General features: G+C 35.9%; 1 protein-coding gene across 50 annotated transcripts in view; it reads left to right on the top strand.

Annotated features, from left to right (window-relative positions):
• COL25A1 (collagen type XXV alpha 1 chain) overlaps positions 1-23,094 on the top strand; it is a 430,187-nt gene that overhangs the window by 254,704 nt on the left and 152,389 nt on the right. For all 50 annotated transcript variants that reach the window (XR_008524677.2, XM_054554287.2, XM_054554264.2 and 47 more), the window contains 2 exons: positions 469-495; positions 635-661. Coding sequence is in view for 49 of the 50 variants with exons in the window: in XM_054554287.2 (XP_054410262.1) it covers positions 469-495; positions 635-661 (54 nt within the window). In the remaining variant the exon portion in view is untranslated. The remainder of the gene's footprint in view (positions 1-468; positions 496-634; positions 662-23,094) is intronic.

Below are 23,094 nucleotides of genomic sequence, written 5' to 3'. Positions count from 1 at the left end.
TATGGATGAATTTCACACTAATTAAGCAAAAGAGGCCAGACTCTATGATTCTATGTACATAAAGTACAAAAACAGGCAAGATAATCTATATTGTCAGGGGTCAGAATAGTGGTTACTGTTGGTAGAGGGTAGTGACAAGGAAATGTCCCAACAAGAGCTTCTAACTTGCAGGTAATGTTCTATTTCTTCAACTGGGTTCTGCTTGCATACATGTGTTGAGTTTGTGAAAATTTATTCAGCATATTATGTACTTATGACATGATATGTACAGGTATACATGCACAAACATATATGGTTATATGTTTCACATTCTAATGTGATTAAAGTTTAGAAACCAAAATTTCTTGAGAAACCTCATTGACAGCTATCTCTGTATTCTTTGGATGAATCTTTCAACTAACCTGGCTGATCTATTCAGTTTACAATATCTTTTTTTAATTAAAATTTTTTTCTCTTTCTTTTTTTCAGGGCCCTCCTGGTCCAAAAGGTGATAAGGTAAGAAAATGCATACCAGATATAAAGTTAGTGGAGATCCATATTGGCGTGACCTATACTGTGTCACATTTTGATCTTTTTAATGCACATCATGTATACATTTTGGCTAAAACTGTTATCTCACCTTTCTATTCTACAGGGAGAACAAGGTGATCAGGGACCTAGGGTAAGTTGTGCTCTACCTATCTTGGGCAGAAAATTAGTTTCTAACTCCAAGTTTATTGAATGAAAGTACCCCAGCTTCATAATTGCCTTTGTGCCACATGGTTCAGAAATGGCTGGCAAAAATACCATACCACTTGTAAGGGAAAAAAACCTGATTAACGATTTGGATGTATTCTGTTGCATTATCTTTACTTGATGCCTATAAATAGAAAATTCTACAATAATTAGACATATTGAGTAAGGGCCAGAACCACTTCTAAGAATCAACAGCAGCCACCTTTCCCGTGACTATTGAGTCCTTCAGATTTGCATGAATTGTTTCGCAACATAGAGGCCATATGGATTTCTATTGAATTTGGCCTTTTGCTGCAGTTAAACCTTACGTGCTATTGCATAAATGTTTCTTTTTTTTTTGCAGATAAAATTATCAGTGCATTTTACATATTTGTTCTTTGCCATAAGTTTGCATAATACTTATTTGAATTTCTAGTTTTTATAGATTTTTAAGCAGATAAAAGGTGTAATACAATTTAGCATTGCAGGGAGGAGGGAGCATTCTTTTAAGCTTCTCAGCTGTGGCCCTTTTAACCATTAGAACACAATGGTGAATGCTTTGTTGTTACCTTGGTGGTGCCAAGTCCTCTACTTCACATCTGTGCCTTATTACCCAAATATTCAGACGTACTGTTTCAATGATGCAGTGGCTCCGTTCAACATACCTCTCAATTTTCTCATGTCACTATGCACAAAAGCAAGTATTTGGTTGAACAGAGTAATTTTTTACAGTGGAAAGGCTCATTTAAAACTTTCAGGTTGAAAAAAGAAACTATGTAGGTCTTTCTGTAAAATTCACTGTGCTTAGTTACTTATTAAATGCATTTATACTGCATAGAGATATTTTTGCAAAAGACGCAGTTGATGCAAACTTGAAAGGTTTGTAGTTGTATTATCTCCTCATGTTTCTTAAACTAGATAAAAGTTATGCTATGATTTATTATACTTTCCCATTTGTTCTTCAGCCACTTCTTCATGTAGAAATACTGATTATGCTTCACAGCATTTTGTTTCTTGTGGCAGTTAACTGTGGCCGATGACTAGCTTCAAGCCAAATGCTCATTTTAGGAGATTAAACACCACGTTATCCACTGTCATGGATGTGAATAAAATAAGACTCTCATAACCTTAAGTGATTAGAATACAGCTATTTGCTCTGTATGTGGTGATTATTTCACATGACATGTCTCCTCATATCGAGTATCGTTTCTTTCTACACACAATATCAAAATCACTCAGCTTCCTCTTTCCAGGTAAGAGGGAAACTGTTTCCATTCTGAGAAATCTTCTTTTGGCAAAGGAAGTGAAGGGTGGTTCACAGCTTAGCTGTCATCAGTATGCATGCAGTCCTCATTTTCAAAAAGGTGTGTTGGCTTTCATCATTACAAAGAGTGATGATTGATTATAAAGCTAAGCCAAATTTTCAGGATGAAACCTGAAACCATCTGAAATTCACCTGGTTTCATGTTGCGTTACAAACTAAGACTTGGACCAGGTTCCTTGAAAGTTTGGCCAAAGTTCATGAACTACTTTGACAAACCCAGACTGCCTTTCATACAGATTTCAGCCAGTTTTCACACTGAATGGGGCCAAGTTTCACTCAATTCAGAGCCCATTTAGCATTTTAGGTGGAAAGTGGCAAAAAGTGATCTCATTTTCCTCTGTATTTTGCTTTGTATTGAAGGAATTTGGATTGAATTCCTAATACAGGATAAATCTTCATGGGTACGAATCTAAATGTCCTAGAAGGTAGAGGTGAAAGAGAATGAGAACCCACTGACTTGCCTGTCTTTTCTCAGATTCCAAGCAGGTCTCATTCAGTGCTGTTAGAATTTTATAAACATTACTATCTAGTAAGATAGTATTAGCTACATATTAGGAAATTGATCATATCAGGATAGTAAGATGAAGGTTCTATGTTTCAAAAAACATCAAAAATAAGAACTGGAAAAGTTTCCAATTTTAATGAAAATTAATTTTACCCACATTCTCTATTTAGGGACAGTATTCTTGCTGAAGACGACCAAAGGCTCTCTTTTTTTAAATGTAGAGTTTGTATTCCAATACCCTGTCCATTTTCATCCTGTTGCAGATTTTGAATTATGCTTTTTACCATTTGTTTCCAATAGTTTATTTCTTCCCATAATTAACAATATGAACTCCAAACTCCATCATGTCAGCTCTTTGTCAGGTGAATTTCCATCATGAGACCTATATCATTTTCTTGAATATTTGGAAGTTTTAACTCTTTGACTCCCCAAGTGTCCAGTGGGAATAAATTAAGCCATAAGAAGTAAATCAAAGCTGGAAAAACTTGAAGATCATATAGAAATTAAGAATGTGAGACTATTTTTAAGTGCTTGGACATATATTAAGCAGTATATATTCAGCAGCTACCATCTTTAAGATACTGTGCTTAATACTATAGACACAATAAATGTGTCCACTTATCTCTCTCTTCTACTAACCACCAAATTCAACTTACTTTCATGTTTTTGATTACTTCAGTGGCTTTCCAATTAATCTTTCTATTTCCACTCTTAACCTTGTATAATCCATTTTCTACACAGCAGGCAGAGAGATCACTTGACATTGTAAATTAGATCATGTTACTCCTGTGTAAAACTTTAGAATGAAATCCAACCTGCTGTGCTTAGCTCTTGCCCATCCCCACCAGCTCATCTCACACTAGTCTTCCCTCCACCTACGACACTCGGCCACACACTGTCCTCCATGTCCTCTTCAGACACATTGCACTTTCACCCAACTCAACAGCTTTCCATTTGCCCTCTTCTGGTCTTCTTGTGATTGGGTTCTTCTTATCATTGAAACTTCATCTCAAATATCACCTCCTCTGAGAGAACTTCTCTAACTACTCAATCTAAACCAGAGATTATTCTATCTTGTTTATGTATTTACTTGCTCATTATCTATGAAATATGCCCCCCTCCCTCCTTAGGTCCCATATTCCATAAAAGCAAGATTCTTCTCTGTCTTGTTCATACCCCTTCACATAGAATAGTGAAGATTCAATAAATATTTGTTGAATGTATGAATAAAATATTGTTATATCATTATGGCCCTCAATAAGCTGATAATTTCATGGGTATCTGAGTAAGAAAACTGTGTGGTTATATGTTATATGCCTCAAATAGATATACCAAGAGGTGCTAGAAAAGTGAAAATTCTTTCATTTTAAATGAGCGCTGGCAACTGTGGAAGAGGTGACACTTGAGCTAGAACTTGATAAATTGGTAATCTTTAGGAGGATACACTGAAGAGCAAGACATTACATATTCCAGGAAGAGGAAATAGTATAAACAATATTATCCAAGTAGAAAATGGCAGGATTTAGTTAAGGAACAATAATATTCCATTTGTGATTTTTTAAAATGTGGTATACACAATGAAGTACTATTTAACCTTAAAAAAGAAGGGAATCTTTTCATTTGCCACAGCATGGATGAACCTGAAGGACATTATGTTAAGTGAAATAAGGCAGGCACAGAAAGATAAATAACTGCATGATCTCACTTATATGTGGAATTTTTAAAAGTTGAATACATAGAAGTAGAGCATTTAATGGTGGTGACCCATGGCTGGTGGGGAGGGTTTTAGGAGATGCTGGTCAAAGGATACAAACTTTCAGTTAGATAAGAGGAATAAGTTCGAGAGGTCTACTGTACAGCAACGTGACCACAGTTAATAACAATATATTGTATTCTTGAAAATTGCTGAGAGTACATTGTGTTCTCACCAGAAAAGATAAGGATGTGAGGTAATACAAATGTTAATTAGCCTGATATAGCCATAGCATGATGTATACATATTTCAAAACAACATATATAACAATATACATATAATTTGTATTTGTCAATTAAAAGTAAGTTTTAAAAAGGACCCTAAAAAATAATATTCCATTTGCCAATAAGTAGGTTAAGTAAAACATTGTGTCATATAGACTGAAAATTTTGGATTGAAGTTATATTATGGAGCATTTTGAATGTCTAGCGTGGTAGGCATTAGAGAGCCATTGAGAATTTTGAGCATTCTGTGCTTATCTTATTTGGAGACTATCTGTGCTTATTACCAAATATTCTTTATAAAAATATTTTTGAGGCCGGATGCAGTGGCTCACCGCTGTAATCCCAGCACTTTGGGAGGCTGAGGTAGGCAGATCACCTGAGGTCAGGAGTTTGAGACCAGCCTGGCCATCATAGTGAAACCCCATCTCTACTAAAAATACAAAGAGTAGCCAGGCGTGGTGGCGAGTGCCTGTAATCCCAGCTACTTGGGAGGCTGAGGCAGAAGAATCACTTGAACCTGGTAGGTGGAGGTTGCAGTGAGCCAAGATAGCACGATTGCACTCCAGCCTGGGCAACAGAGTGAGACTTGGGCTCAAAATAATTATTTTATATATATATATATATATATTTGGTGATAGTATCTGCTATAGAATACAATTGGAAGAGACTGAAAGCAGGGTGACCAAGTAGACTAGGAAACTATGTCACTCATTTAGGACAAAGTCATAAGAATCTAGGCTGTACAGACAATGTCCAGTCCTCAGTGGAGAGGTAAGCGGAAAGGATGAGCTGACTTAGCATGGAACATCAGGTATCATTGGAGGCAAAGACACATACTGAGTAGAAAGGTCAGTGTCAGAGTGAGAATTTCAGCGGGGGTTAGGGAGAGAGGTGGAATGGGAGGTGGTAAGTTGATGAACCAAGAGATTCCAAAGTGGTCACCAAAATACGGACAAAAGCTCCAATTTCACCATGAAAGCTAGGATATGAGTTTATTTTTCTCACATAAAAAGAAGTTTGGAGAAGGCAGTTGATAGTGTTATTTATATAATTAAATGGTGTTACTGTTGATTCAGTGATATTACTAAGTCTGTGAATCTCTTGGCCTTGTCTCATGATTGCAAGAAGGCGCTTCAAGTCCAACCATTGCATCTAGGCGTATATCAGCAGGAAGGATAGAGAGGAAGAGTCTGAATCAAGAAAGCAACATTTTCCCTATGAACTTCTTAGTAGACTTCTGGTCGTGTCTCATTGGCTAGGTTGTGTCACACAGTCATCCAAAAGCTGGAAGGGACAAGGGGAATAGGGCTGAAAGGGAACTTAGGTCATCCAACCAATAAGGTTTACCACAAGTACCAAGCAAACACCTGAGTAGACAGAAGAGGGAAATCAGGGCTGACACTGATAGAGAAGCATTTGGTGAGAGAGAAGTCTTGAGGACACTTGAACAAGTGTCCCTATTCAGCTGACACTGAGGACCTGTGACCCTGGAGTTGTAGTCAGGTTAAAGTTTTTTAAAAAAGCAGCCAGGAAGTGAAATGGAAAGATGCTGAGGTGAAAATTCAAGACCAGTCTTGAAGCCAATTGGATGTAGGGGATAAAGTTGAAAAAGAAGATAAAGATAGGGCTAAAGTTTCTGGCTTGATGCTTGATAAAATAGGTCAGAAGAAAGTTGGGAGGATAAGTGAGAAGATGGATTTTAATTATGTGGAATTCGTGATCTTGATGAGATATTTCACTGGAATAGTGTAACAAACAGAAACATGAGACTAGAATTCTGAGGCAATGCCATAACTGGAGGTAACTGTTACACAGCTGAACTTTCACAGAGGGAGAGTTGAAATCCTAGAATTAGAAACATGGTAGGCAAAAGAGTAAGAAGAGTACTGCCCTAGGATAGAGGCTTTAAAAATACTCACACTTACAGAGTGGGATGAGGAAGGAAGGAGTGTCAGCAAAAGAGAGAGCATTTGAAGGTAGAAGCAGGACACTGCGTTGTGTGAACACCACACACAAAACTACTTAAAAAAAAAAAAAGAGTGGCCAATATAACATTCTCAATAAAAAGAGAGCCTCAGGGATGAGGTCTTTCAAAAGCTTTTGGATTTTCTGTTTTGGAGTCATGGGCTATTAAAGGAATAACTTTTGTTAAGTAATGAGAGTGGAAGTCAGATTGCAAGATGTTAAAAGGTAATGGTAGGAGAGTTGACCGTCTTTGAATACAGTTGATGGCATATGATTTAATGCAGGAGAAAGTGGGCTAACTTTTCAGCATTAACTTTCTTTCAGTATACATTGAACCAATTTCAGGCCTACAGTTTTAGGTGTAATATAACAACCACAAATATCATTGGGTTTTATTCTACGAGGCACTGTTAGATTTCCACAAATGAATGCCTCCTGACATAAGAATTGTACTTCCTGCCTTGATTCTTAGGGAGATGTCATTGCAGATTTGCCACTAATCTTTAATTCATTCTTCCAAACACTGCATTTCATTAGGCCTTTAGGCTTAGGGTTGGGATGGTGCTTTATCTGTGCTGTCAGTCACCACGCATAGAGTAGCCGGGCGCAAAGAGATAATTGATTCTCTTTATTTCATCCTCATAGCTTTATATTGCAAAGTTTTGAGGCTATGACTTTACCTTGTATTTAAGTAGAGATTACACAACCTGCTGAAAGGAAGTTGTCAGGGATTCCTAGGTTGAATAAGAAAGTTGGACTAGGAAATAAGACCTCACATAATAATTATAATTGCCTATAGCTTAGTCTTACAATTTGCTGGATACTTTTCTAGGTAAGTTGCACACATCATCTCTAAGCCTTACTACAGTGCAGAGAGATAGATTATCAGGGAGGAAAAACAGGAAAAGTAGATGCAGTCGAGTAAAATGATTATCCACATGGGCTGAAGTCAGGCTGGACAGGGATCAAATTCTAACTCTATCACTATCTATGATTATGATCAGGATTAATAAAGTAATACATGAAAAAATCTGTGATAAGCTCTCAACAAACCATACCTGATTTTTCTTCCCATATTTTGTATGAGGAATATGGGGTAAAGTAATTTGCCCAAGTTGACATAATTTGTAAGTGGTAGAAATGGGATTTAAACCTGGATTTCTCAGCTTCTAGTTTGTGCTGTTTTCAGTGAACAAGACTGCTTCCCTATCAATAAGGTAGTTGTTATAAAGTCATCAACATTAATGTGAAATGATAGGGGTTACAGAAATATCTGTGTTTGAAATAATAACGATAAGGATACTTTAATTGAGTTCCTAAAATATGCCAATCACTCTATGATGTCACAACTTATTTCAACAACCCTATGAAATACTTACTTTTATTATTCTCATTTAATGGATGAGGAAACCAAGACTTAGAAAATTTAAATATTTTCTCAAAAATAATAATCACTCACTGGCAGAACCAGAATTTGAACCTAGGTATTTACAGATTACATTTTCCATGTATTCTCTCATTTATCCTGTAAAGTAATGCTGTAAGTTAGTAGAACACGTATTAATATAACTTTTCTTTCTTTCTTTCTTTTTTCTTTCTTTCTTTCTTTCTTTTTCTTTCTCTTTCTTTCTTTCCTTTCTTTCTTTCCTCTCTTTCTTTCTTTCCCTCTCTCTTTCTTTCTTTTTCTCTCTCTCTTTCCTTTTTCCCTTCCCTTCCCTTCCTTCCTTTTCTTTTTTTCTTTTCTTTTCTTGTCTTTTCTTTTCTTTCTTTTCTTTTAAGACAGGGTCTCACTCTGTTGCCCAGGCTGGAATGCAGTGCCACAATCATGGCTCACTGCAGCCTCAACCTCCCAAGGCTCAGGTGATCCTCCTACCTCAGTCCCCCCGAATAGCTGGGACTACAGGCACACACTACCATGCCCAGCGATTTTTTTTTATTTTTAGTAGAAACAGGGTTTCATCATGTTGCCCAGGCTGGCCTTGAACTCCTGGACTCAAGTGAAGTGCCTAACTCAGCCACGCTGAGTGCTGGGATTACAGGTGCGAGCCAATGCGCATGGCCAACTTTATTATGATTTTTATTTTTTTCTGATGAGGACTGAACTCAAGCAGATTGAGTGACTTGTTCAAGTTCTTTCACATACATTTACCAAAAGACAGTGTTGGGACTCAACACCAATTTCAAATCCTGCTATCTTTCTACAATATCAAGCTGCCTCCAGATGGCTGCTAGGAACCCTTTCAACTTGAAAATCCCAGATCTCTGTGAATAAGATTGAAAAAGCTGGGGAACACAAGCACAAATAGGTGGATATTTTTTCTTTGTAATTATGATAGACTCAGTTTATGCGGGCCACACACTGTCAACCCAACAGAAAACATATGAATGGATGAATGGCCATATAGTAATACCCCCCAAAACTTAAGTGAATGAATGATCACTACATAGTAATACCCTAGAACCTGTATGTCACTGAGTAATACCTTAGAACTCACTATATGGAGCAAAGAGAGGCAGGGCAATGTTGGTCCCCCTCCAAGGACTGTAAGAACACCCACCCAATTACTTTGTTTTTTTTTTTTTAGTTTATTCTTGTTATTGTTTATTCATTCAATAACTCTAATTGGATAATTTAATCTGTTTACACTCAAGGAAATTATTAATAGGTAAAAACGACAGCCATTCGTTGTTTTCTGATTGTTTTTAAATGCTTTCTTTCTTCCTCTTTTTTTATGCTGAAGACATGTATTATTCTTTATTGTTTAATTAAATATTAGATCTTGTGTTGTTCCAAAACAGATTTTAAAATTGGTTATAAAATACATACTAATCAACAGGATAGACTGAAAGTGTTACCCAAAAAACAATCTTAAAAAGTGTAGGGTAACATATTACATTCTTTTTTTTTTTTTTATTATACTTTAAGTTTTAGGGTACATGTGCACAGTGTGCAGGTTAGTTACATATGTATACATGTGCCATGCTGGTGTGCTGCACCCATTAACTCGTCATTTAGCATTAGGTATATCTCCTAATGCTATCCCTCCCCCCCACCCCACAACAGTCCCCAGAGTGTGATGTTCCCCTTCCTGTGTCCCTGTGTTCTCATTGTTCAATTCCCATCTATGAGTGAGAACATGCGGTGTTTGGTTTTTTGTCCTTGCGATAGTTTACTGAGAATGATGATTTCCAATTTCATCCATGTCCCTACAAAGGACATGAACTCATCATTTTTATGGCTGCATAGTATTCCATGGTGTATATATGCCACCTTTTCTTAATCCAGTCTATCATTCTTGGACATTTGGGTTGGTTCCAAGTCTTTGCTATTGTGAATAGTGCCACAATAAACATACGTGTGCATGTGTCTTTATAGCAGCATGATTTATAATCCTTTGAGTATATACCCAGTAATGGGATGGCTGGGTCAAATGGCATTTCTAGTTCTAGATCCCTGAGGAATCGCCACACTGACTTCCACAAGGGTTGAACTAGTTTACAGTCCCACCAACAGTGTAAAAGTGTTCCTATTTCTCCACATCCTCTCCAGCACCTGTTGTTTCCTGACTTTTTAATGATTGCCATTCTAACTGGGATGAGATGGTATCTCATTGTGGTTTTGATTTGCATTTCTCTGATGGCCAGTGATGATGAGCATTTTTTCATATGTCTTTTGGCTGCATAAATGTCTTCTTTTGAGAAGTGTCTGTTCATATCCTTTGCCCGCTTTTTGATGGGGTTGTTTGTTTTTTCCTTGTAAATTTGTTTGAGTTCATTGTAGATTCTGGATATTAGCCCTTTGTCAGATGAGTAGGTTGCAAAAATTTTCTCCCATTTTGTAGGTTGCCTGTTCACTCTGATGGTAGTTTCTTTTGCTGTGCAGAAGCTCTTGAGTTTAATTAGATCCCATTTGTCAATTTTGGCTTTTGTTGCCATTGCTTTTGGTGTTTTAGACATGAAGTCCTTGCCCATGCCTATGTCCTGAATGGTAATGCCTAGGTTTTCTAATAGGGTTTTTATGGTTTTAGGTCTAACATTTAAGTCTTTAATCCATCTTGAATTAATTTTTGTATAAGGTGTAAGGAAGGGATCCAGTTTCAGCTTTCTACATATGGCTAGCCAGTTTTCCCAGCACCATTTATTAAATAGGGAATCCTTTCCCCATTGCTTGTTTTTCTCAGGTTTGTCAAAGATCAGATAGTGGTAGATATGCAGCGTTATTTCTGACGGCTCTGTTCTGTTCCATTGATCAATATCTCTGTTTTGGTACTAGTACCATGCTGTTTTGGTTACTGTAGCCTTGTAGTATAGTTTGAAGTCAGGTAGCGTGATGCCTCCAGCTTTCTTCTTTTGGCTTAGGATTGACTTGGCGATGCGGGCTCTTTTTTGGTACCTTATGAACTTTAAAGTAGTTTTTTTCCAATTCTGTGAAGAAAGTCATTGGTAGCTTGATGGGGATGGCAATGAATCTATAAACTACCTTGGGCAGTATGGCCATTTTCACGATATTGATTCTTCCTCCCCATGAGTATGGAATGTTCTTCCATTTGTTTGTATCCTCTTTTATTTCCTTGAGCAGTGGTTTGTAGTTCTCCTTGAAGAGGTCCTTCACATCCCTTGTAAGTTGGATTCCTAAGTATTTTCTTGTCTTTGAAGCAACTGTGAATGGGAGTTCGCTCATGATTTGGCTCTCTGTTTGTCTGTTATTGGTGTATAAGAATGCTTGTGACTTTTGTACATTGATTTTGTATCCTGAGACTTTGCTGAAGTTGCTTATCAGCTTAAGGAGATTTTGGGCTGAGACAATAGGATTTTCTAGATATACAATCATGTCGTCTGCAAACAGGGACAATTTGACTTCCTCTTTTCCTAATTGAATACCCTTTATTTCCTTCTCCTGCCTAATTGCCCTGGCCAGAACTTCCAACACTATGTTGAATACGAGTGGTGAAAGAGGGCATCCCTGTCTTGTGCCAGTTTTCAAAGGGAATGCTTCCAGTTTTTGTCCATTCAGTTTGATATTGGCTGTGGGTTTGTCATAGATAGCTCTTATTATTTTGAGATCCATCCCATCAATACCTAATTTATTGAGAGTTTTTAGCATGAAGGGTTGTTGAATTTTGTCAAAGGCCTTTTCTGCATCTATTGAGATAATCATGTGGTTTTTGTCTTTGGTTCTGTTTATATGCTGGATTACATTTATTGATTTGCGTATATTGAACCAGCTTTGCATTCCAGGGATGAAGCCCACTTGATCACGGTGGATAAGCTTTTTGATGTGCTGCTGGATTCGGTTTGCCAGTATTTTATTGAGGAATTTTGCATCAATGTTCATCAAGGATATTGGTCTAAAATTCTCTTTTTTGGTTGTGTCTCTGCCCGGCTTTGGTATCAGGATGATGCTGGCCTCATAAAATGAGTTAGGAATCCTTCCCTCTTTTTCTATTGATTGGGATAGTTTCAGAAGGAATGGTACCAGTTCCTCCTTGTACCTCTGGTAGAATTCGGCTGTGAATCCATCTGGTCCTGGACTCTTTTTGGTTGGTAAGCTATTGATTATTGCCACAATTTCAGAGCCTGTTATTGGTCTATTCAGAGATTCAACTTCTTCCTGGTTTAGTCTTGGGAAAGTGTATGCGTCCAGGAATTTATCCATTTCTTCTAGATTTTCTAGTTTATTTGCGTAGAGGTGTTTGTAGTATTCTCTGATGGTAGTTTGTATTTCTGTGGGATCGGTGGTGATATCCCCTATATCATTTTTTATTGCGTCTATTTGATTCTTTTCTTTTTTTCTTTATTAGTCTTGCTAGCGGTCTATCAATTTTGTTGATCCTTTCAAAAAACCAGCTCCTGGATTCACTAATTTTTTCAAGGGTTTTTTGTGTCTCTATTTCCTTCAGTTCTGCTCTGATTTTAGTTATTTCTTGCCTTCTGCTAGCTTTTGAATGTGTTTGCTCTTGCTTTTCTAATTCTTTCAATTGTGATGTTAGGGTGTCAATTTTGGATCTTTCCTGCTTTCTCTTGTGGGCATTTAGTGGTATAAATTTCCCTCTACACACTGCTTTGAATGTGTCCCAGAGATTCTGGTATGTTGTGTCTTTGTTCTCGTTGGTGTCAAAGAACATCTTTATTTCTGCCTTCATTTTATTATGTACCCAGTAGTCATTCGGGAGCAGGTTGTTCAGTTTCCATGTAGTTGAGCAGTTTTGAGTGAGTTTCTTAATCCTGAGTTCTAGTTTGATTGCACTGTGGTCTGAGAGACAGTTTGTTATAATTTTTGTTCTTTTACATTTGCTGAGGAGAGCTTTACTTCCAACTATGTGGTCAGTTTTGGAATAGGTGTGGTGTGGTGCTGAAAAAAATGTATATTCTGTTGATTTGGGTTGGAGAGTTCTGTAGATGTCTATTAGGTCTGCTTGGTGCAGAGTTGAGTTCAATTCCTGGGCATCCTTGTTAACTTTCTGTCTCGTTGATCTGTCTAATGTTGACAGTGGGGTGTTAAAGTCTGCCATTATTATTGTGTGGGAGTCTAAGTCTCTTTGCAGGTCACTCAGGACTTGCTTTATGAATCTGGGTGCTCCTGTATTGGGTGCATATATATTTAGGATAGTTAGCTCTTCTTGTCGAATTGATCCCTTTACCATTATGTAATGGCCTTCTTTGTCTCTTTTGATCTTTGTTGGTTTAAAGTCTGTTATATCAGAGACTAGGGTTGCAACCCCTGCCTTTTTTTGTTTTCCATTTGCTTGGTAGATCTTCCTCCATCCTTTTATTTTGAGCCTATGTGTGTCTCTGCAAGTGAGATGGATCTGCTGAATACAGCACACTGATGGGTCTTCACTCTTCATCCAATTTGCCAGTCTGTGTCTTTTAATTGCAGCATTTAGTCCATTTACATTTAAAGTTAATATTGTTATGTGTGAATTTGATCCTGTCATTATGATGTTAGCTGGTTATTTTGCTCGGTAGTTGATGCAGTTTCTTCCTAGTCTCGATGGTCTTTACATTTTGGCATGATTTTGCAGCAGTTGGTACCGGTTGCTCCTTTCCATGTTTAGTGCTTCCTTCAGGAGCTCTTTTAGGGCAGGCCTGGTGGTGACAAAATCTCTTAGCATTTGCTTGTCTGTAAAGTATTTTATTTCTCCTTCACTTATGAAGCTTAGTTTGGCTGGATATGAAATTCTGGGTTGAAAATTCTTTTCTTTAAGAATGTTGAATATTGGCCCCCACTCTCTTCTGGCTTGTAGAGTTTCTGCCGGGAGATCCACTGTTAGTCTAATGGGCTTCCCTTTGTGGGTAACCCGACCTTTCTCTCTGGCTGCCCTTAACATTTTTTCCTTCATTTCAACTTTGGTGAATCTGACGATTATGTGTCTTGGAGTTGCTCTTCTTGAGGAGTATCTTTGTGGCGTTCTCTGTATTTCCTGAATCTGAATGTTGGCCTATCTTGCTAGGTTGGGGAAGTTCTCCTGGATAATATCCTGCAGAGTGTTTTCCAACTTGGTTCCATTCTCCCCATCACTTTCAGGTACACCAATCAGACGCAGATTTGGTCTTTTCACATAGTCCCATATTTCTTGGAGGCTTTGTTTGTTTCTTTTTATTCTTTTTTCTCTAAACTTCCCTTCTCGCTTCATTTCATTCATTTCATCTTCCATCACTGATACCCTTTCTTCCAGTTGATTGCATCGGCTCCTGAGGCTTCTGCATTCTTCACGTAGTTCTCGAGCAGTTATCTTGTTATAATACAGAGTTTACTTCTCAACTCAATAGCACCTATTCGAAAATTGTATATATTATCACACCAGTCTTAAAAATTTTTTAAAAAGAAAATTGCATATCAAGATCTTGCTTATACTTGCTATTAGTAATTGTTTCTTCAGGATAACCAGATGGATGAAGTTTGTTTTCTGCTCTTCATAGTGCTGAGTTTGCATAACCTATAAGCTATGTTGTTGTTCCACTTTTATTCTAAGTCTCTCTTTGCAAAAAAATGAACTTCACTTTTTTATCAGTAACAGAACCTCAGTGTCAACTGTAAAAGTCTCAAGACTTAATGCTTCTCCCATTGTCATCTACACCTACTACTGCTACCGCTGTCTCTCTTCATCATTAAAGAGGGCTTTTTGTTTGCCCAGTTCATAAGGGCCTCTGCCCTCATCATGAACCATAGCTCTGGAATCACAGTGACACCCAGGGCTTTGATGATAATGGCTCATATTTCTTTTCTCTATCTTAGTGACTTAAAAACATAGCCTTAAAAATAAGCAAAGCTGTTGTAATGTTTAATAATGACTTTTTAAAATGGAATACTATGTTTTTCTGAAATTGTGGCAAATTTATTAATCAAACAGGCAATAAAATGAAGAAACATCATGAAGTTATCTTTTGATTATATATTAATCTTCTAATCAGTTGGTTACCATCACCTTGCCAAATAACACAGAGTCCTGATAAATAGGAGATTTAGTGGTTATTGGTCTCAACATCATCAGCCAACAGCTGGTTTTAAATGAGTCCTAAGCTCTCACAGTTTCAATAAGCCACCCAGGAGCTCTGCTTCACATTTTCATAAAATTCCTTTGTCCTCCTAGTGTATTCGAGTAAATTTTCATAACAGCTGGGACTATGCAAAACTGATAACATCTTAAAAACATCTTTGGCAAGACAGATTAAGTTCCCGAAAAGGAAAGCATTTAGAAGTTTATTTTATTATCTTAACCTTTGTTGACTTGAATGATTAAACAGATTTTTTGGCTCTACTGAAACATTTAGGCCTGGATATTAATTTGATGTCCTTATTTGTTTAACCCTTGCCTTTCTCTGTAGCCTTAATGAATATACTACTCATTGGGTACTGAATGTATTACCTGAGAAAAGGGAATGGATATAACACAATGGAAAGAAATAAATTATGAGAAAATTATTTTAACACTTTCCAGATTCAGAAGCTGGCATGGAAACAGTAAGCTCATTTAGATTTGCAAATGTTCTTATCATAGGGATTTTCTAATCAGAGTTCTCTTTTGAGTGTTCTCTGTCATACTTCAAACCACTAAAAAGTTGTTGCGTTGAATTGAACCCAGGAATATTTGTAAATTTTTCCTAATATGGGTCAATTTAGAAAATAAATTATTTTTTACAAACAATGGTAGATGTGTTGACAATATTTCCTTGGAATTCAGTGTTGTAAATTTTATCTCAGTGTTAGTGGTTGAATGGCTGGGCTCATCAAATATGAGAAAAAGAGAGATTTGGAAAGGATGAGGAATAATGGCTCTACCTATATTATGTCAGTTTAAATCTTGTATATATGTCCTTAAAAGATTATGTAAGTAAATCTATCCCTACTGAATAAATATAGTAATTCAGTTGAGTAAACTTTTATACAAAATATATGAAAGTAAGAAGGAACATTTTGCAAAATGCTTATATATATATAAAATAGTATAGTAGTGAAATGCCTGAGATGTGAGCCTTTAACTGAAAATTCTATTAATGACCACAGAGATATTAAAATCAAAGCCAAAATCCAATCCTAAGCAAATCCTCTGGCAAGAAATTCTGGAAAATGATACCAACCAGTTTGAATAATGATTGGATTTCCTTTTTGTCTTTTGAGTACAGTGACATTCATATGTAAATAATTATTTGATTATTTACATTATTTATTTTAATTAATTTTATTATTTACTATTTATTAATTATTCACATTAATTATTTAATTAAATTATTCACGTTATTTAATTATGATATTATTTACATATGATATGTAAATAATTATTTCCATTTTATGGAGTAAAGAGATTTCATTTGTCCACACTTTTGTGCTCATTGTTCATGTAAACTGCAATATTCTTCTTACTTTTTCATGTGACATATATCCCTGGATGTATGCCTTATCTTTTCAGGCTTAGGGACACTATTTCACATTTTTCTTGAAATTAAGTAGAATGACATATTTTAATTGAAAGACAATATATTTGTATATGTATATATTTAATATTATTCCATTTATATTTCTTTCGTTTGGATTTTTACAAGTGCTGCTTTTTATAAAATATTGGTTACATAATTTAAAGACTTCCTTGATAAGTAATATATTAATAATCCTCTCTCAAACATGAAACTATACAGAAGGTTTTATTCTTTGTCTTATATTTAAGCAAGCTTATTTTTTACTTGAATCCAAATATAAAATTTTTAGATTTATTAATTCATGTAGTGTAGAGCTATGAGTTGCACTAATGCCTACAATGGAAGCATAAGCTAAAATGTGAAGGTCAATTTGAGGTTGGTGACTTTCAATATTATATAGAGAATGTAAGGCTTTTAGTAAATATACTAAAACCTGTATTTGAAATGGACAAAAAAATCCAATTTATACTTTAGCTGGTAATACCCATGAATAATGAACATTTTGTGGATAGAAAATATAGCAATTTATAAACAATTTACACTAACAAAATTGAACATTATTACCACCATTATTTTTGTATCACTCCCTAATGTAGAATCATAGTTGCAACTGGAAATATTTGAAGTGAATTAACCAAATAGAAGTCAAGAAAGTAAAAAACAGCAGATTTTAACGGTGCATCACGATTTACAGAAGGGACTGGAGGGCAGGATTATATTTTTGATTCTTCCCTTCAGAATGGGTGGAATAATGGCTTATGCATTGACAGAACATGTTCAGGGAGAACAGTTCCTGTAGGTCTGAATGAGATGGGTCTCTGGAAAGTCATTTAATGCCAGACAGCAGCATCCTTTCATAAGCATACCTGCACTAATGTGTCCAGCAGCCCCCTGTAGCAGACACAGCCTGTAAATCACAATTGGCAAACAAGACTGGCTTTATAGGAAAAGGAAGTCAGTTGCAAGGCCCTACTTCAAATGTAATTCTACAGTGACTTTGGGGGAGTGAGGAAGCTTTGCTTTTCATCTCTTAGAAGCCAGTTAAACTTTGCTTGAAAAATGTTGATATTCAAAGAAACCTTTATTGATCACTAGTGGGTTTTATTAGCACAAATGAATTATTTAACACAAACATAGAGAGACAAATAGTAATCATAATAATAATAATAACAATACTATTGGTTTTACAGTTCCACATACCAAGAACTTCCGGGCATTCATATCATGCTTTATAAGCTTGTGAATTTAGCATGAATCTGGTTGACAAAAGAGTCAGTGATGGAAAGGTAGTATCAAAAACCTCCAGTGTAGCATTCCAAACCATCAAATAACTGGTTACATAGGATACTCTTTTCAGTGCAGGTATTTTAGTCAGCTTCAGGCCTAAAGTAATTCCTTATAATTAAGAATTAAGGGCTGGGCACGGTGGCTCACACCTGTAATCCCAGCACTTTGGGAGGCCAAGGCGGGTCGATCATGAGGTCAGGAGATCAAGACCATCCTAGCCAACATGGTGAGACACTGTCTCTACTAAAAATACAAAAACTAGCTGGGCGTAGCGCCTATAGTTCCAGCTACTTGGGAGGCTGAGGCAGGAGAATCACTTGAACCTGGGAGGTGGAGGTTGCAGTGAGTCGAGATCCCGCCACTGCACTCCAGCCTGGGTGACAGAGCGAGACTCCGTCTCAAAAAAAAAAAAAAAAAAAGAATTAAGGTAGAGAAATGGTGGTGGAAAACAAAAAGAGAGAGAAATTGCCATGGCAGAGTGAAAGTGCTGTCCTGGCTTGAAGCCTGTGGGATGCAACAGGAAATGGCAGGAACTAACTGTAACATTAGGAAGGACAAGAGAACAACAGGTGGTAATTCCTGTCTCATTTGCCATGTCTTCAAAAGAACATGTCAGCCTGAATATTCTGTATATTGTCAGGGGAAGAAAAATCTAAGGGAGATACAATCAAATTTTTAATTAAGAATACATTCAGTTGTTTTCAAAAATATTTTTATTCCTTTGGCCTTTCATCAGGCTTATTATTTTTAGAGGCTGAGTTAATTTACTTAGCTAGACTATTAAAATTGTGGCCCAATGTTGAAATTTCTTGCCAAAATCTTGACCTTGTCATCACTGAGAGGAAGCCATCACTTTGTGATGTTTCCGGGACTGCTAAAGGGAAATTCTTCCACTGGTGAGGTAGGAAGTACAGAATGAAGGAAGCGACTGAGGCAGTGATGCCCAAACATAGAGCAGAGCAGAGCAGGGCAGGGCAGGGCAGGGCAGGGCAGAGCAGGGCAGGGCAGGGCAGGGCAGGGCAGGGCAGGGCAGGGCAGGAGAACCTTCTGAGATGTGCCTTAGTTTGAAGTTGCATATGCTGTAATCACATGCGACTGAAAACTAAGTGGCAAATCTTGCAAAAGACAATCCAAAATAATACATTTTGGATTGTCTTTTGTAAGATTTATGAATTACTTCTTATATTAAGAATTGTCAAACACTTGCCTTTTATAGCCAGTTGTTTAAAATGTTGTACTGTATCTCATTCCATATACTAGTGTGTGAACGTATTTCAGTTCTCACTGACAGGAATTAGTCTATCTCTAGGTAAATTTTATATGCACATCTCTGTGTGTGAATACTTACTCATAATTACGCTCACCAATAATGTCTTTATGAAGCAGAGTTGTCCATAAATACAGATTCTCCACATATACAAGATCTAAACATGCACAAATGTGAACCTATTCTTGTTTATACTCTAATTCCTATTAAGAAAAGATAGGTAAATGTTCAAAGCAATCTATGAAGCTTTTTAGATTAACTTGATATATCTTCCTTTGCTTTTTGCACAAAAATTGTTAAGCTCCTCATCTTCTAATTAATTGTTTTTTAAAAAGTATTTTTCTATTCCGTGTAGCATTTCAGGATTAAAGAGAATGTAAATTGACAAAATTTAGTGCTAGAGGTTCCTTCTTGCATACCTTAACATGCAAGGAAATCATTCTTAATATTTCTTTGCAAAGTGAGATGGAAGCAAGCACAGTGGAAGTTCTTGATGATCGCATCAAAGACTGGCTCTGACTTCCAAATAGAGTCCACACACATTTTCAAGATAATCTTGAAAAGCAAATATTTACCTTGACTTCAATTTTAGAGAAAACTTGGAGACTAATTCAAGAGACAGATGACTATTCTTAGGTATATCTTTTCTTTCTATTTCATAGTGGTTGAAGAAGACGGTTCTAGAATGCCAGCACCAAAGCTTCCTTTTAGGAATGTAAACTTTTAGATACAAGGCGGGCTCTAACATAGTCCTTGAATTTAACAGAAGTTATAGCAGCACTTGGTAATTTTTCAGCCTTTATTCTTCCCTATCCTCAGTTCATTTTTTATCCTACTGAACTGTGCTTTGAGAACATAGCATTGGAAAGATTTTAAACCACTGGCATAGTTTTAGCTCATGTTTTGAACATCAAAAATTACTGTATTTTGTCTTTGGTAACATGGCTTATATGCATGATATGGTAGAAAGCCACTAGCTACAATTTAACCATTTTTATTAATGTTTTTACATTTCTTTGGTGGTATATCTTTGTTTTTTAAAAAATGTGTAATATATTTGACAATCACTATAATTTTGATGATGAAAAGAATAGTAAGGAATATGTTGTCTTTGAACAATCTCGTTTTCTTTCTCTGCCAAATAGATAACTACTATGTTTACGTTAAGAGCTTTACCCCACTACACACATTATTTCATTTTCTGGCATAGATAAACACGTTATTTCTATGTTGACAAAGTGAATTTTCTAAAGGATCTCCTCTGTTAGGAAACTCTAGAATACAACATTATGAAGCCATTCTATTTTTGCTGCCTTTCTTAAGTTCAGTACAAAATCACTTTTCAGTCTTGCAACCTTTTCTTTAGTAGTCATTTGCAATTATTCAAAAATTTTATAAAAGGAAATGAATTTTGAGGAGTTTCAGGAAGAGGGCAATATCTGGAGATCTATTAGACTTTTTGGATTTGTTCAGAAAGCTAATGTAGAGATTTACAACTTCACCCTTCATTTTACATTTTTAGGCAGAAAAGTCAAACAAAATTGAATTGGAGAAAGCTTGCTATGTCACCAGTACAATGTTGAATGTTAATGCTGTAACTCTATACTGGTCTGTGGTATTACTTCCACTTTGGAGCCATGTACTTCTAATAAAATGTGTCAGAGAAGAATGCAAAGTTTGAGTCATTGTATCTATCCAGAATTTTATATTATAACTGTTACAATAAGTCAAGATTTTTAGAATGTGTCAAATGTAATGGCATGTGCCAACAGGGTTGTAGTTTGAGAAACTGTCACAACTTATATGGAATTTCTTTTTAGGGTAGAGGCTAACACCTTTGGTTGTAGTGGGGAAAAGGAATTCAATGTCTTTATTTTTTCCTATTATTGGAATGTGTTCACTATTTGGTGCAATCTTCCTTCTATATTTTAAATTAGTAATGCACAAAGGAGCAGATTAGAGGCTGCAAACTGGTAGCCTGTGAACCAGATTTTGGTAGTAGATACATTTCATTTTTCTTTCCCAGATTAGTTGCTAATATTAGGCAATTTCATATAAATCTTATTTAAAAATTTCTCTTGAGAAATTTAAAAAGCTGGCACCATTGAGTTTACCTTCCTTTATAAGGAAGGTTGGCTGAAGGTGAATGGAGTCTGTCTGTTTTAGGTAGGACATGCATTTTGAATTATCCCCAGTGACACCCAACCTGTTCCATTTACTTACATATGTGTGCAGTTTCTGTTGGCATTGGAGTTTGCAGTACCTGGATTAGATATTAAGATGATTTTGCTTTTGATGTTATGATGACAGAGTCCATCAAAATATACAAACACATAGATCACAAAACAATTTATTATGAATCATTTACTTTCTAGAAAAAAAAGGCTATAATAGTGCCTTTAACATAATTTACATACTGTTTATTTTAAAGGTATATCGAATTATTTTTATACTTGTGGTTTTCAGTCTGTGGTAGTGTAGAATTTTTATTAGTATACCAGTCTGCTCAAAGATTAAAATTAGTATAGTTTAAACTTGGTAGTTTTACATCAAGATTCCAACAGAATTTGTTATCTTCAAGATTTTTTTGTTTAAAATATAAATTATAGAATAACAGAATTTTTAGAAAGTTAGCACAGTTGTAGATAGAATAATCATCATTAAGTAACATGTAAATAATGTTAAAAAGATGAATCTTAGTCTTATAATTGCATATGTTTAAAATTAGAAACATAGGAGACTTTGAGGGGGAGAATTTCAGAGTCACTCCTTTAAGGAAAAATGGGACTCTAAATTTCAGAATTTCCTAGAGGATTTTTTTTTTAAATGTTGGTTTATTACCTAAGATGATCTAGCTTAGATATCTTATATGGGTCATAGCCAAAGTTCATGGATATTTAGAATCATATCATATTTAGTTGCATATGTTTTCATTGTTGGACCCAAATAATTTCATTTCTAATACTAGTCCATATACTTCTAGAAACACCCATGTTTTAAGTTATTATATATATTTTCTGGGTTTTCTTTGTGCAGTTGGGTTAATGGAACATGTTCCCTTATAAATATTTCTAACAAAATTGCCCTGTTGAGGCACCAAAGAAGAACAAGATCATGAATTGTTTGGAGTTGCCCCTTATGGTTGTATTGACAGATCTTAAGAGGAAGAACTAATTTGGGTCAGTATTATTTGATTCTTTTTTCTTTGTGTCCACCTTGATATAAAAATAAATTGAAAGTTAATTTATCTGAGTGCAATAAATATAGAATTTAATGAGATCGTCCAAAGGTTAAAAAATAAAAAAGATAACACAAATAGAATCCTATATGGTAGATTATATTTCCTTTTATGGGAAAGAGTTGAATGCATCTGAATTTTTTTTCTTATAGTGTTTTAAACTATTGGGTAGTATAGGAGGTCATATTTTGCTTTTTATTAGAATTAAAAATGGTTTGACAATGCCAGAAAGGCTTTCTAGATAAATGTTAGTTGTCCTATTTTAAAAGAGTGATGAGGGGGAAGATAATATGGATAAGAGAAATTCACTTGCTGCCTCATCAAACTTTTTCTTATAACTGCAAAACAAACCCACTTCACCCATTTAGACAATTGGCCCTGCCAGCTAATTGCCTAAAAACTTCTATAGGGTGTCCTAGGCTGAGTTTTATTCAAACATTTTCAGTGACAAGGAACTCATTCTTTTAAAAAGCAGACTATTCTAATCATAGACAGTTCTAAGATTACAAAATAATTCAAGCATTCATTCAACAAATATTTATTGTTCCTTCTTTTGAATCAACATCTACCGTTTTTTACTTCCTATACATTTAGTTTCAGTCCGGTCTTCTGAACTAATTCTTCTTCCACGTGACTGTCCTTCAGTGGTTTATAGAAACACTGAAGCTCATGGGTGAAATGAACCTTAAAGCTCCTCCATTATTGGTTACATTCTTTGACAGTGATGGCCCAGCCTAAACTGAATACACCATGTGGTGGTGGTGGTGGTCCTGCTCTGTGCTCTCCCTTCAGTTTTCAGCCTGTTTAAAATACCTCTCACGTCCCATCTCATCTTCTCCTGCTCCGACCCATCTTCTTCATTCAATCCTCATGTGAACAGTTTTTCCCCTCTTACTGTC

The sequence above is a fragment of the Pongo abelii genome, chromosome 3, assembly GCF_028885655.2.
Source record: "Pongo abelii isolate AG06213 chromosome 3, NHGRI_mPonAbe1-v2.0_pri, whole genome shotgun sequence".
Taxonomy (NCBI): domain Eukaryota; kingdom Metazoa; phylum Chordata; class Mammalia; order Primates; family Hominidae; genus Pongo; species Pongo abelii.
This window is presented reverse-complemented; position numbering and strand designations above follow the sequence as displayed.